General features: G+C 52.2%; 6 protein-coding genes across 6 annotated transcripts; 4 read left to right on the plus strand and 2 right to left on the minus strand.

The window, feature by feature from the left end:
* Positions 1-2,122: 2,122 nt before the first annotated feature.
* JN550_011071 (uncharacterized protein) lies at positions 2,123-2,697 on the plus strand (the record flags this gene model as incomplete). Its single annotated transcript, XM_049309396.1, has 2 exons — positions 2,123-2,155; positions 2,215-2,697. 2 exons carry the CDS (start codon positions 2,123-2,125, stop codon positions 2,695-2,697), a joined length of 516 nt encoding a protein of 171 aa, XP_049167019.1.
* A 238-nt stretch (positions 2,698-2,935) lies between these two features.
* JN550_011072 (uncharacterized protein) lies at positions 2,936-3,741 on the minus strand (the record flags this gene model as incomplete). Its single annotated transcript, XM_049309398.1, has 3 exons — positions 2,936-3,397; positions 3,465-3,614; positions 3,679-3,741. The coding sequence occupies 3 exons, from the start codon at positions 3,739-3,741 to the stop codon at positions 2,936-2,938; spliced, it is 675 nt and encodes a 224-aa protein (XP_049167020.1).
* A 666-nt stretch (positions 3,742-4,407) lies between these two features.
* JN550_011073 (uncharacterized protein) lies at positions 4,408-6,452 on the minus strand (the record flags this gene model as incomplete). The annotated part of the gene is made up of 6 exons (XM_049309399.1): positions 4,408-4,505; positions 4,560-4,864; positions 4,917-5,298; positions 5,358-5,718; positions 5,786-6,075; positions 6,146-6,452. 6 exons carry the CDS (start codon positions 6,450-6,452, stop codon positions 4,408-4,410), a joined length of 1,743 nt encoding a protein of 580 aa, XP_049167021.1.
* A 1,396-nt stretch (positions 6,453-7,848) lies between these two features.
* Positions 7,849-9,159, plus strand: JN550_011074 (uncharacterized protein; the record flags this gene model as incomplete). Its single annotated transcript, XM_049309400.1, has 1 exon — positions 7,849-9,159. The coding sequence occupies one exon, from the start codon at positions 7,849-7,851 to the stop codon at positions 9,157-9,159; it is 1,311 nt and encodes a 436-aa protein (XP_049167022.1).
* Positions 9,160-9,978: 819 nt separating this feature from the next.
* JN550_011075 (uncharacterized protein) lies at positions 9,979-10,990 on the plus strand (the record flags this gene model as incomplete). Its single annotated transcript, XM_049309401.1, has 7 exons — positions 9,979-10,008; positions 10,076-10,129; positions 10,237-10,332; positions 10,392-10,571; positions 10,622-10,666; positions 10,726-10,828; positions 10,881-10,990. The coding sequence occupies 7 exons, from the start codon at positions 9,979-9,981 to the stop codon at positions 10,988-10,990; spliced, it is 618 nt and encodes a 205-aa protein (XP_049167023.1).
* An 851-nt stretch (positions 10,991-11,841) lies between these two features.
* JN550_011076 (uncharacterized protein) lies at positions 11,842-13,316 on the plus strand (the record flags this gene model as incomplete). The annotated part of the gene is made up of 3 exons (XM_049309402.1): positions 11,842-12,087; positions 12,160-12,945; positions 12,999-13,316. 3 exons carry the CDS (start codon positions 11,842-11,844, stop codon positions 13,314-13,316), a joined length of 1,350 nt encoding a protein of 449 aa, XP_049167024.1.
* Between the last annotated feature and the right edge of the window lie 636 nt (positions 13,317-13,952).

Genomic DNA, 13,952 nt, shown 5'->3' on the forward strand with positions numbered 1-13,952 from the left:
AGAGTTCTGCCACCAGCAGCGCGGCATCAGGCCTCCTCGCGGGCTCTGCTTCCACTGTTCGTGCCGACCAGTCGTTGATTCCCAAATAGGGTTCGCGCGGACAACGTGGAAGAGACGGCCTCATGGCTCGCCAAGTGGGCCACTCGTAGTGCCCGAGAGCAAGAACCGGACGATATTTGGTAACCAATTACTTCAGCCTCAACAATGACGTCGGAATACGAGGTCTCGGCTCATTGCCGACTAGCACAGCACGGACTGGCCTCTACTGTGTGATTAGCAGTTAATTGGTCTACCCTGGCCAAGTACGGAGCAACGAGCACACGGGCGCAGCCAGTTTCAACCACTCCGGGCCAGTGCGGAATCAAACCCGTACGGAAGATGGATGCTACAGGACACACACACCAGGGATGCTAATCAGCTTGCGCGCGCTCGTATCTGCTTGCGTGTCTCCAACCAACTCCTCGATGCAGATATGAGAAGCATCGCCCAGCCCTGGCCTGGATGGGCGTGTGTGAGTGCGGTGTTTCCCGCCACCTCCTCACAATGTTCACCAGCGCGGCGTTTGAAACTCCTGCATCAGTCCAATCAAGAAGACTCAGATGCAGCCAACGATCCTGCCAAGTCCTCTAGCTGACCCAGTTTGGCGTTGGGGGTCCTCACGCATTTCGGACGACTCGACAGGAGCATGCCACAACAACATTCAGACTGTTTCTTCTCTTCGCAGAGGCCCTGAATCCGATGTTTGTCTTTGCTCTGCGGCACAGAGGTTTCACAGAACGTGAAACAGCAAAGAAGTGTACTCGCCCCTCGGTCACCACAAGGTCACCGGCCACGGTTCCGTTTCATCTGTGTAAGTAGAGATGGGAGGTCAATGTTACTCGTCAACCTTGCCTCCGCTGCGTTGCTGCTGAAAGCTGCTGTCAGACTTCTCCCGGCGACATTAGCAGCGGATTGCGCATTTCCTGTGGCGCAGTATTCGTTATCCTCGCGATATAGCGCGTGCGTAAGATATGGCTGCAGCCACCAAGATCCTGTTGGACGCCTCGGATCTGACTACGATGGTAATCGCATCTTGCATGCGGGCGAATGCATTCAAGCTACAGACATCTATTTTTGGCACCATCAGACCATGATAAGCCTAGCGGTCTATTCAGTCAGGCGGCTTATGCTAGGTCTGTGAAACCTGACAAATTCTCAATTCAACGCAATGGGGCGCCTTACATGGAAGCATTTGAGGTGCTGCATACTGTTGTATTGCTTGCCTGCCTCCCTAGGTACCTAACTTATTAGTCGAGGTTGGTTTCGGGCTGAACCTCCCATGTAGGAACGATAAATGCTACCGCCCGTCGACTTTGCACACAGCGAGGAATAATAGGGCAGATAATCTGTTTTAAGTCCGGCCCTAGTATTTTCATGAATTCAGTTGGGCGTCAGATATTGTTTTTCTTATATCCTTCTTGATGGAGTACTGGTTTTTGTGGTCGAGAGGGTTCCGCAACTTGACGGTCGCTCACAACCCAGTCCCTAACTTAGACTCGCATTCTGATTGGAGCTGGACAAGGGCAACACCCCAACACTATACGCTACAGAAACAGCTTTGAAATATACGTCTTACTCACCTCAGTGATCCCACGTAGACAAATACTCCGTTTTTGAGAGCCTTTATTGTTCCATGATTCACGATGGTAGCAATGCGGTCAACTCTATGCACCTCAAAGTTTCTTCCTCTCAAGCCATCCCCTTATCTTGAAAAAACGGCATTGTAGCTTACTTTATAGGCTTTCAGTGGGAAATTTTACAATTAGGCAAGGACATGTGAAGCTGAGGCGAGTTATAAGGAAACTCCAGCTCGACAATACCTCTCGGCTAGGCCCGCTGCCCTCAGACACCGAATCCCGCACTATCTCCGCATAAAGGTCATGTGGGGTAGACTTCATGACGTTGGGCGGGCCCTTCAGCCGATTCATCTTGACGTTACCGAGAAGTCGGCGAGTATAAAACCTGAGTTTTGCATTGTCTGCTCTCTGTCGGAGTTTCTGACTCGGTTTTAAGCTTATACCCCTTTCTGATATATCGACTCGCACTGAGATATAGTGACATTCACCCATACCAATTATTCAAGATGAGTGACCAGTCTAAGATCGCAACTCTCGATGTTAGTTACCCCGCCCACACCAGTGTTCGGAGATGACCCCGATTAACACTTGTATCCAGTCAACCATGGCCGACAGACTGCCGGCCTACTCGAAGACTCTCTTCGAAGCTAAGGCCTCGAAGAAGCTCACCTTCGAGCAGATCGCGCAAGAGCTGGGACGCGGAGAGGTGGCAGTGGCCGCGCTGTTCTACGGACAAGCACAGGCGTCGCCGGAGGATATCGCGAAGCTATCTCAGATCCTCAACGTATCCAAGGAGAGCCTGGAGTCAACGATGGGCGGCTTTCCAGACCGTGGCCGCGCCGGCCCCATGCCCCCCGTCGAGCCGTTGATCTACCGGTTGTACGAGGTCGTCCAGAACTATGGGTATGCCTTCAAGGCGATCATGAACGAGAAGTTCGGAGATGGAATCATGAGCGCCATTGCCTTCTCCTCCAAGGTTGACAAGGAGGTTGACCAGGATGGCGTTACATGGGTGAACATCACGCTCCGCGGCAAGTGGTACGCTGCCCCAATATTTCCGGCCAACTTTGAAAAGTGCTAACTTGCTCAGGCTCCCGTTCACCCGCTTCTAAACACAAGTATAGCATGTGTGGGTTGGTTGGGCATTTGCTACGGTATTCACTCCAGTTCAGAGGCAGCTGCAAATCTTAGCTTCATGCCTATGCAAGATATATATATTCATAATGAAATAAAGTAAAATAGAAATCACCTCGCATCCACCGAATTTATGCATATATGAACTCATGATTAAAACTGGCTGCGCCATGCAGCTCAAGGCATCAGAGTTTTGACCGGTGCAGCCATCCCTTCTTGTTAGGGAAATATCCTCTCTGCTGCATGGTGGCAATCTTTGTCTGACCAAATTCCTTCCAGAATCTCAAAACATTGCCCGTCCTGCTCACCCTTTCCAGATCATCCTTACTCTGAAACCGGGCGAAGACTCTCAGGCCCGTCTTCTCTTCCATACTCGCACAGATAACATACGTGTACACACCTTCGTCAGCTTCTAGACCTCTGGCAATGGCCTGCAATTCGGAAATCACCGTCTCCCGTGCAGCGGGTGAGACGCATTCGATCTTCGTGTCATGCATGATGCCGCATTCCTGACGGTCGCCCCGAGAGTCTAAGAAACCCCCAACCTTGGTGTAGTAAGCAAGGTCAAGGCCCGTCGTCATGATGGGCAAGGCGCGTTCGAGAAATTTGGCCATTGCCGCCGACTTCAGGTGTGTTTCTGTGAGCCTCTATAGAATGTTTCAGGTTGTTGTCCTTTCGTTCAAGGAGATTACAAAAACAGTAGTCGCTACTCACCTCGCGGTTCTCGTAGATCTCAAACGCAAACATTAGAGTAGCGCCGGAGACGTCTTCGGCAAAGTCGAACGGAATACCAAAATAATAAGTCTTGGTAGTTGGTTCTTTGTCCCAGACGTACTCTGCGAGGTGATCATATGCGCTCTGCCACTTTGTATTCGTTACCGGTAAGCATGTTCCTCTCTCTTGTCACTTGGGGATATGAAGGACTTACATCATCGTATTTGCGTGGCACGAGGTTTACGTTCGCAAATAAATAAAGCTCGGGTGCGACCATGTTGATATTTCTTGTCAAATTTAGGCTCTTCGGTTTGTGCCGCTGAACATTTTTGGTCGACAATCCAATACCATATGAGGTCGGCGTTGGGCACTGGTCTGAGTTGATCAGCTTTCCTCCCAGCATCGATATCTCTTTGATCTTATATGGGTCGATAAATGAGTGGCCCCCGCTATTCGAGGTGTAATTATCAAGGTCGGGCAGTCTTACCCGAAATACAGGCAAGGCTTGGAGGAATTCGCCCGGAGTCAGATATTTTCTCAAAACCAGGTAAAAATCACCGTCTTGGTTGTTGCTTCGGATTTTTTGCACTTGCCAGGGCATAATTAATTACTTGTCTCTCTGAAAATGCTTGAAGTGTGCCATATTTGAGTCCAAACATGCCTGAGCTAACAGCGATGAGTTTAGACATACCATTGTCGCAATTGCAGGGTAAAGTCACTATAATCGAGCTGTTACGTGGTTCATGTGATGCCTTCCATTACTATAACCCCACACAAGGTCAATATTATTCTATTGCAAATTAGCCACTATTCACGTCTTCAAATTCTGTCACAAGTTATCCGCTCATTCAACCTAAGGTCTTCCCCCATCTTCTGCTTTGCCTTCGACACAAATGCGACCGCATTTCTAGAATCGTTCATTTCCATGTTTCAGGGGTATTATTTAATGGTGAACATTCCTTTCAGCGTTTACATCATTCTCTAGGAAGATTTCGATCTTGTTGTTCATTTTCTTGCTGATCTCATTGCAACACGCGCAGGCTATACCAAGGGTCAATCAAGAGTCAAAAAAGACATGGAAACAAAATAACTTACCAATTATGCCAATGATACCAAAAGATAATGAAGAAAGAGCAGTAGTCCTTAGACCAATGACGTAGCTCTGCTGGAGAGCGGAGCTAGCAGCCGCGATGATGTCGTCCGTAATGCCTGGTACCTCTGCAAGAGCCGCAGCACCAAGGGAAAGAGCGGTTATGAGGTCTGATACAGAAGATTCCGGGAGCCCGGCTGTAGTGGCGGCGGCAGGAATTAGTCTCGCAGCCTCCTTGGTCTGTACATTCGTGAGGATGGTGGTATAAACCGAGATAGCGACTGCACCGCCAGCAAACCTAGCCACTCCGCTTTGGAATGATCAGCGAGGTTATCAAGGACAACGGAGAGGAAGACACTTACGCAAGGCCACCTGATATTCCAAGCTCCTCCTGGGAAGTCCCGAACTGGATGAACGTGATTGACAAGTACTGTGCCCAACCGAAGCCAACCTCAGCAAGAAACACGAATGCAACCATCATTCCTAGCCTGTCTGGAGTACCCAAAGCTAAAAGAGCTCCGAAAATGACCATTATGGAGACAGAAGCCGTCAGAGTCCACCTAAAATGGCCTATCTTGTTGCCAAAGGCCATTAGTGCGACGGCTCCGGTCAACAAACCCAGATTCTGCGGCAGAGTCAACACCATCGCGTATTTGTAGTCAGTAGTCGCGTTTGTGAAGAATACTGAAATCATGGTTGGGTAGATGATGTTGATGGCGTAGTAAAACATGGTGACTACGAACCCTACCATCTGTTAGTACGCGCAAAGTCAGGTCGGGAGGTGAGTTCAATGGGTATCCTACCTGCGACAAAGGGAGCTGTGAGCTCGCGACCACCACCCGCGGTGAAGACATGCTGAGGCGTCAAGGGTTGCTTGAGTGGCATGAATGTCTCATACAAGGCAAATATGACGAGCAGCAGGAAGCCAGATATCAATGTGCCCAGAACACGGGGGTCATTAGAGGGCAGGCTTGTGGTGTAGATGATCCCTGTGAGAATCAGGACGGTTGAAACGGTGAATAGGAGAGCACCGCCATAGTCAAGCTCTCGTAGAGCCTGCTTGAACGGCAGACCTCGCGGGTGCGCGGGTGGAAAGTAGTACAGGTAGAGCCCGATGAAAGAGAAGAAAACACAGATCGTCGGTTCATAGAATAGCCATCGCCACTGTGTAGCCAATTCGTTAGCAACCTTTTGTTTTCACTCGTAGTAATGCCCACGTGGGTTGACTAACTCCTTCCAGAGACAGCTCGATAGCTGATCTTCCAGCGATAGGTCCGACAACGGCAGAAAAGATAACTCCAATGTCTGCAATGACGACGGCGATGTGTCTCCATTTGTTGGGTAGCAGTTCAGGAACAGCAAAGGCTGCAAGCTGCGCGTTTCCGGCGCCAAACCCAATGATTGCCATCGCGGCGATCATCTGCGTGGTGTTTTTTGCGCTGCCGCCAATCAGGAAACCGATGAAGAGCAGAACATTGCCGCCGACGATGAACCACCGTCTGCCGAAGAGATCACTATTGGCTGAAAACGCGTTTATTCGTCAGTCAAGCCACTCTACAACTGACGTGTTCATGATGTGGCCTCAACCTACCGCCGCAGACCATGAACGCAATAGTTATGGTTAATGTGTATATAGGGAGAAAGAAAGCCTGGTCAGTGACGTTGCCGAGCCGGGTCGCAACTTGTGTCTGGCATGCACTAAGAGCCGGTATGATCCAGAATGAGATACCATAGGACAAGGACAGAATGCAGACTACGATCCAGGTTTTGAACGTAACATCGTACTGTTCGTCTGTCTGAGTGAGGTAATCTTGCTTCTTCAGGCCCTTTTCTGGCTCTGATGAATTTTCGGTTTGAGCGCCAGTCGCCAGCGCCTCAGGCTTCTTCTGCTGGTCCATCGCCTTGTATGCTTGTAAGTTTCCGGGGAGTAGGTGAGTAAGAGAGACATCTGGTACTCAGTCCTCCTCCTCAGAGAGCGGTATTGGGCTTATTATGAAGCAGCCATGGTGACACGCGCGTGCAGCCATGTCGTGTCCGATCAGCAGCAAGGGAGACTAAACATCTCGAGGGTACAGGATGATCCGCCCTGGTATGCCCGGACTTGTAGACCTTCATGTCGCTTACTGCGTATAGCCAAGACCTGATTGGCTGCGGAAAACTATAACCATGTTGCCGTCTAGAATCCGGGGAAGGGATCGCCTGCACCCTTGCGGGGTATTGCCTACCGGCATGGTCCTTTTCTCTTTGAGTTTGCTTAAATTTCTTGGGCTGTCTTCGTGCATGGTAAGCATTGTATTGCGAGCATCGCAGGTCGGGCCGTAACCGGGACCCTACCCCAAGGGAGCAGAGGAAGCAAATACTCTCTACACACCAGTTGCTCCTTCCAGCACCCTTATGCTCTTTAGTGCCTCAACCTACAATCACAAGTTTTGCCCTCAAGGTCCATGTATTACAAGGAAGTGCATAAACCTTGGGGTCGGGGATGCTAGGCGAGTTCACCGGTCATCAAGCCAAGATGTCTCTTTCGTAAAGAATATAGGTATGTGTACATGATCTGATGATTTCGACTCTGCCTCCACTATGTGGCACGTACAGGAATGCTAAGTGATTGGCTACTCGTTCCATCCTACTCTCAGGGGGATCTGCTACAGGGTCAAACTGAGAAGGATTTTCTACGTGGCCAGGTAGTGGAAATTACGCGAATGCAAGCCAGCATGTGGCATGGGGTACGGTTTCTCAATTGCTACCACCTAATAATGTTCTCCGTAGCAAGACCTGTGGCGGAAGAAGAACCGGAGGCTGTGAAACTGCTAGGAGACCCAGAGCTGGGAGGTTTGAGTCACAGAGAGACAGAAAGCCCTTCTACATGGACTTGCCACGGAAGTGTATTTTGACAGATGCCATATCAACTCAATTGGTTACAAAGGCTTCAAGCAGACGGATCTACTATGGAGGACTTGGAAAGGCGACTGATCCTACAGTTCTTTACAAATGAGCACATCACACGTCGTGGAACATCAGCTACAGCCGGCCTGATATTGAGTGGCTGAGAGTTGCAAAGGTGACCTACAGTAACTTACTGTAAGCATGTACATACCGGTAGACAACCTTAGTTACTGGGACCGACAGCAAGGTCTGATAAGAGAGTGCGCCCCACCATAGTGGGCGGTGAATGCTTAGCGCGCTGATAGCGGCAGAATTTTGGAAAAAAAGTTGCTTTCACCCCAAAAGTTAGGGATCCAAGCTTGCGCCGGTCCAACCGCAACATCCAATTGACCAGAAAACGTCGCAACCATGGTGAACAAAGGCAGACTCAAGATGGCCCTTGCGGCCGAGAAGGGCGTCGACTTCCAGAAGCTGCATCAGAAAAAGGTAGCAAAGCAGGCTCAGAAGAAGAAGGTCCAGAAGCCCGCAGCCAATGGTGGGGCAGAAGACGAGGACAACCTTGACGAGGACGAGGACGAGGGCGGTGCGCCAGTATCAGACGATGACGACAACAGCGAAGACGAGGAGGAGGAATCAGACATTGAGATGGCTGGTGCCATGCACGACGAATCCAGCAGCGACTCGGAGGTCGAAATGGAGAAGAAGATCGAGCGCAAGCCCAAGTCGAGCCTGAAGGCGACGAAAGCTGCAGCCCCGAAGCCGGCCCAAGACGACGAGGATGAGGACGAGGACGAGGATGAAGAGGAGGACGAGGAGGACATCCCCATGTCCGACCTCGAGGATCTCGACGACGACGAGAAGGAAGACCTGATCCCCCACACCCGGCTCACCATCAACAACACCACGGCCCTCCTTGCCTCCCTCAACCGTATAGCGATTCCCACCGACAAGTCTGTTCCATTTGCGACACATCAAGTTATAATCAGCGATGAGCCGACGGCAGAAGGCATCGAGGATATCCAGGATGATCTGAAGCGGGAGCTGGCCTTCTACAAGCAGTCGCTCGAAGCTGCCAAGAAGGCGCGCACGCTGCTGAAGAGCGAAGGCGTACCCTTCAGCCGACCTAACGACTACTTTGCCGAGATGGTCAAGGACGACGGTCACATGGAGAGAGTAAAGGCCAAGCTGGTGGAGGAGGCCTCGGCCAAGAAAGCCTCCAGTGAGGCGCGCAAGTTGCGAGACCTGAAGAAGTTTGGCAAACAGGTGCAGGTCGCCAAGCTCCAAGAGCGCCAAAAGGCCAAACGCGACACGCTGGACCAGATCAAGTCGCTGAAGAGGAGTACGCGGCACCGCCCCCCCGATTTCGCCGTAGACTATGCTAACCCTTTGACAGAGCGACAGGAATCCTCCGGCGACGTTGGCACCAACGAGGCCGATCTTTTCGACGTTGGAGTCGAGAAGGAGCTGAAGAAGCACGGCGGCCAGAAGGCATTTGGCCGTGGCGGCCGGGAGGGCGGTGTCAACGCCAAGAGGCAAAAGAGGAACGAGAAGTTTGGCTACGGCGGCAAGAAGAAGAACGCCAAGTCCGGGGATGCTACCAGCAGCGGAGACATGAGCGGGTTCAGTGCGAGGAGAATGAAGACGGGTGCGAAGGGCAAGCCAGCCAAGACGTCCAGGTTAGGGAAGAGCAGGCGGCAGGCTGGAGGCAACAAGTACTAGATGGTATAGCGGCTCGTCGACATGAGCCTGTGGCGTTTCATGGTTCTTTGGTGGCAGTATTCCGAATGGCCCACAGCCTCTGCTTACAGTAGTACATGTACGAAATCAAGCGAAGAGAATTGATACCAACCTTGTTCTTATCCCCTCGGCATCGGTAGCCAGCATCGGTAGCAGACTGGTGCACGACGCTGAAGCATACTCTGATTGGAGTGGCAATCATTATTTGAGCTACACGCCAGCGCCTGGAGTACTAAGAGGCAGTTAAGTCCTAGGTTTGCATTTTGCCAGCCCACATCTACTCTACCCACGTACATAGTACCTCAAGACAACCTGAGGCTGTCCAATAGTACTGTGTGTAAGTGAAAGCGGAAGGGAATCGCGCTAATAGAAAGTGTGGCTTACGCAGCGACTGCACCGCATCAACGCCCTGGCAGCAGTCGGGTGGCAGCCTGGCCAACTCTAATTTAGACGTATGTGGCGCTTATGCAACAAACAGACGCTCGGGCCTCTGTTGTGACGAGCTCGGCCGGTTCCATGACGGCGCTTGGCTGATAACATGACCGAATCCACTGCGGTGCATCTCGTGAGCTTCTCTGTGGTTTAGCAGCCTCCCGATAAACAACACCCGCCGACAGCAATCCGACCTGCCGCAGCGACACGCCTAGCCGCACTCGACCCACGAATCGACCGGACGGATCGAGACGCTTCAGAGGTCGATATACCCCCAGGACGGAACCCAAGTTCGGCCTGCCGTCGGCTCACTGCGATACATTGTCCTCAACACCGCCTCGAGACCCGAGTCGTTAGGCAATCTTCATCATGGCTTCTAGGAAGAAGGTTCTTCTGAAGGTGGGTTGCCGTGGTTCGAACGCCGTAAGCACCGGCGACTACGACTAACTTTGGTCTTTCCCCACAGGTTATCATCCTCGGCGACAGCGGTGTCGGCAAGACCAGTTTGATGAACCAATATGTACGTCCCGCACTCTCGACGCCGCCCTTCGCCGTAGAGCGCTCCGGGCCACACACCGGAAGGCGGACTAGTCTCGGACTCGGATGTTGACTGCAGATTCTTCACAGGTCAACAAGAAGTTCAGCGCCAGCTACAAGGCCACCATTGGCGCCGATTTCCTCACGCGGGAGGTGCTGGTCGACGATCGGCAGGTGACTATGCAGGTACGACGGCGCTACTGTTCCGAGAGGCAAATGAGAAACAAGTTCTGACCTTCGAACAGCTCTGGGATACCGCTGGCCAAGAACGCTTCCAGTCGCTGGGCGTTGCCTTCTACCGAGGCGCAGACTGCTGCGTGCTGGTGTACGACGTCAACAATTCAAAGAGTTTCGATGCGCTCGATAGCTGGAGAGACGAGTTCTTGATCCAGGCCTCGCCGCGGGACCCCGAGAACTTTCCATTCGTAAGATTGCCTTTGGGTTTAGCCAGTCCGCCCGGCTGACAGACAAACAGGTTGTTCTAGGCAACAAGATTGATGTCGAGGAGAGCAAGAGAGTGGTGAGTTGGGAAGCGGCTGCTGATTTGCAGCGACGTTGCGACTGACCGGCGTGCACCAGATCTCCACCAAGAGAGCAGCGACCTTCTGTCACTCCAAGGGCGACATCCCGTACTTTGAGACGAGCGCAAAGGAGGCCATCAACGTCGAGCAAGCATTTGAAGGTAGGGTTTCACGGCGTCAGTTTGGGAGTTCGCAATACTGACTGTGCCCTAGTGATTGCAAGGAATGCGCTGCAACAAGAGGAGTCGGAGGAGTTTAGCGGCGACTTCCAAGACCCCATCAATATCCACATCGAGAATGACCGTGACGGGTGCTCTTGCTAGAGAACGCACAAGAAGTCGATCAGCTGGTGTTTTTCTTCCATCCCATCATCACACGAGAGTTGACTACATACGCAATTCAGGTCAACTTGCGTCCCAGTTTGGCATTAGACATCCTGTAGCATATGTTATGCATTTGGACTGCATCCTGTGATACATTGTTCAGCCTCCAGGTGTCGAGGTCGAGGTTCATGCTTTGCAGTTTCTGCGGGTAACAAGTGCCTAGTACCAGTACATAGTCGAGTATTGCTTCAGCGGCGGGCTATAGATCAGGCACGGGGAAGCTTTGGGGCGTTTGCCAAGTCACCTTTTTTACTAGAATTCCGATCTTCAATACGATAATCCTGTTCTTCGCCTGTCGGTTGATATCTTTGATATCAGATATCTACGGGATTGCATGCATTACTACTTTGGGCGCTGTTGGTGACGTGAATGGATATGCTCAGGGTTGTTGTCGACGGTGATCCATGGGGTTGCTCCGTCGGGCGCAGCGTCGAGGGATGATTGGCCAGCCATGCGCTGCAGCTAAACGTAGCGTAGACAGGGTGGCTTCTCAACTCCAAGTGTCGCATGTCTCGGGGGGTCTGCAGTGCTACAACAATCATATTGACGAACGACCCCGACTTTACTTGCCTTCTCTTCCGACTGTACCTGCTTCTCCTGTCCCTCGTTTCACACACGGCCCGCCGCTCGTTACCAACCCTCTCGGCCACTCACCGGACTCATTTCAGAAACACCAATGTTGTCGATCTCACCACGGCTAGACGGCACCTGATGACATCGAGTCAAAGTCGACCGACTTCTCATTTCCAAGCCACCGAAGGCTCTTGCAGCATCCCAAGTCTCCCGAGGTCATGGCGCCCGTCGAGCCCTTGCTGCCGGCTGATATAGCACCCGACCACGACGCTCCAAGACGGAGGCCCTCCGAGACTTCCGTGGTACCGATGGAGGATATGTCGGCCTCCTTCTCGTCGCGGAGGAGTGCTGCGTCGGGCCCCGCGCGGAAGAGCACATATTTAAACGTCGCGAGAAGGACACTCGGCCTCACCTGCTTGTTGGTGACCGTATTCCTATGGACAGCCTCGAACTTCCTCGCAAGCGTAAGTGCACAGCCTGGGCGGCCGGCCACGGCGCCTTAGGAGGGACATGTAGGCGCTAACCGGTCAAATCAGTCCATCTTCTCAGATCATACCTACGACAAGCCATTCTTTGTCGTCTATGTAAACACATCCATGTTTGCGATCTCGATGATACCGATATCGATCAAGTACATACTCCAGAACGGCGGCTTTGGCGAAGCCCAGGCAATGCTGCAGCAGGCGTGGAGGGAAAAGTCGCTGCGGCCTTTCAGCCCAGAAAGATCCAAGCTCCAGGGCCAGGACGACGACAGGACGGCGGAGGAGCGGCTGTTGGTCGACGATGAGGGCAGCCTGGAGGCGTTCGACCTGCCAAAGCCGGTAGAGAAGCTCACCTTGCGGGAGACGGCGTGGTTGAGCCTGGAGTTCTGCATGCTGTGGTTCTTCGCCAACTACTTTGCGTCGGCGTGCCTTCAGTACACGAGCGTCGGCAGTGTCACCATCCTGACATCCACTAGTAGTGTGTGGACGTTGATACTCTGCGCGTGGATGAAGGTTGAGCCGTTTACGGTGCGGAAGCTGATTGGCGTCCTCGCCTCGCTGGCGGGTATCATTCTCATATCGACGATGGATCTGTCCGGCAAAGACAACGACGACAACCGGGGGAACTTCCCGCACAAGACGCAGCGGCAGATTGCCATTGGCGATGCCATGGCCCTGATCAGCGCTATCGTATACGGGCTGTACGTGACGGTGATGAAGCTGCGGGTCGGCGATGAGGACCGGGTCAGCATGCCGCTCTTTTTTGGGCTCGTCGGCATCTTCAATGTCACGCTGCTGTGGCCTCTATTCTTTGTACTACATTTTACGGGCATCGAAACTGTAAGCTCCGTGCTTCCTACTGCGCTATGATATGTCACTGACCAAGGCCTCAGTTTGAAATGCCCCCTACCGGGAAGATCTGGGCTATCATCCTACTCAATTCGATCTCGTCGTTCATCAGCGACATGTCGTGGGCATATGCCATGCTCCTGACCACTCCCCTGATCGTGACAGTGGGCCTGTCGCTCACGATACCGCTGTCGCTTATTGGCGAAATGATTCAGTACCAGCAGTTTTCGAGTTTCCTATACTGGGTGGGCGCGTGCATCGTTCTGCTCTCCTTCCTGTTCATCAACCACGAGAGTCACGAAGAGGGCGAAGGATCGTCCAAGTCGAATCCCGAGACCGGGCGCCGACTGTCGGAAGCTTAAAAACTATATACAGAATGCGATGCTTTTGGCGAACATGTGTAAAGGATGGGCACTAGCGGCGCATGGAGTTCTAGACTAGCTGATTGGCTATATCGTCATATAGACTGAGTATATACCTCAGAGGTAGACATTATCTTCAATGTACGATTCACACTATGGAAGTTGACGGCTTGGCGCTCTGCCTCGAGGTTCCGAACTTGATCGACTCGCGAGCCATCTGAAGTGCGAGAATGACATGTTCATACATTATAAGTTGCAAGATATATATATGCCTATAACGCAGAGAGTTCCGCACATTACTTGTTTAACGGAGTACCTTGTCAGCAATTGCACAATTACAGTTCACTTAGGCCATTTGATCGTCAGGGACCTGGCAGATCGCAGCGGAGAGTTTTTCTGGTTAGTGGGCTGCAACCGCCAATTTGGCGCCGCCGTTGACCGAATTCGCCATTCACCAGTCGCCACTTTCATGCGCAGCGTCTAGTTATGCAGATCAGCAAATCCACATGGCAAGATCCAGGTGCCTCGAGGTTGTACTCCTGCACCACCTCAACCGTGATGCTTGAGATAGGATTGCTGGATATCTTTGCAGGTGTCGAAGCCGATGATACCTATCTCCGAACCCGAATAGCTCCC

Source organism: Neoarthrinium moseri (genome assembly GCF_022829205.1).
Source record: "Neoarthrinium moseri strain CBS 164.80 chromosome Unknown scaffold62_Wmoseri_CBS_16480, whole genome shotgun sequence".
In the NCBI taxonomy this organism is placed as follows: domain Eukaryota; kingdom Fungi; phylum Ascomycota; class Sordariomycetes; order Amphisphaeriales; family Apiosporaceae; genus Neoarthrinium; species Neoarthrinium moseri.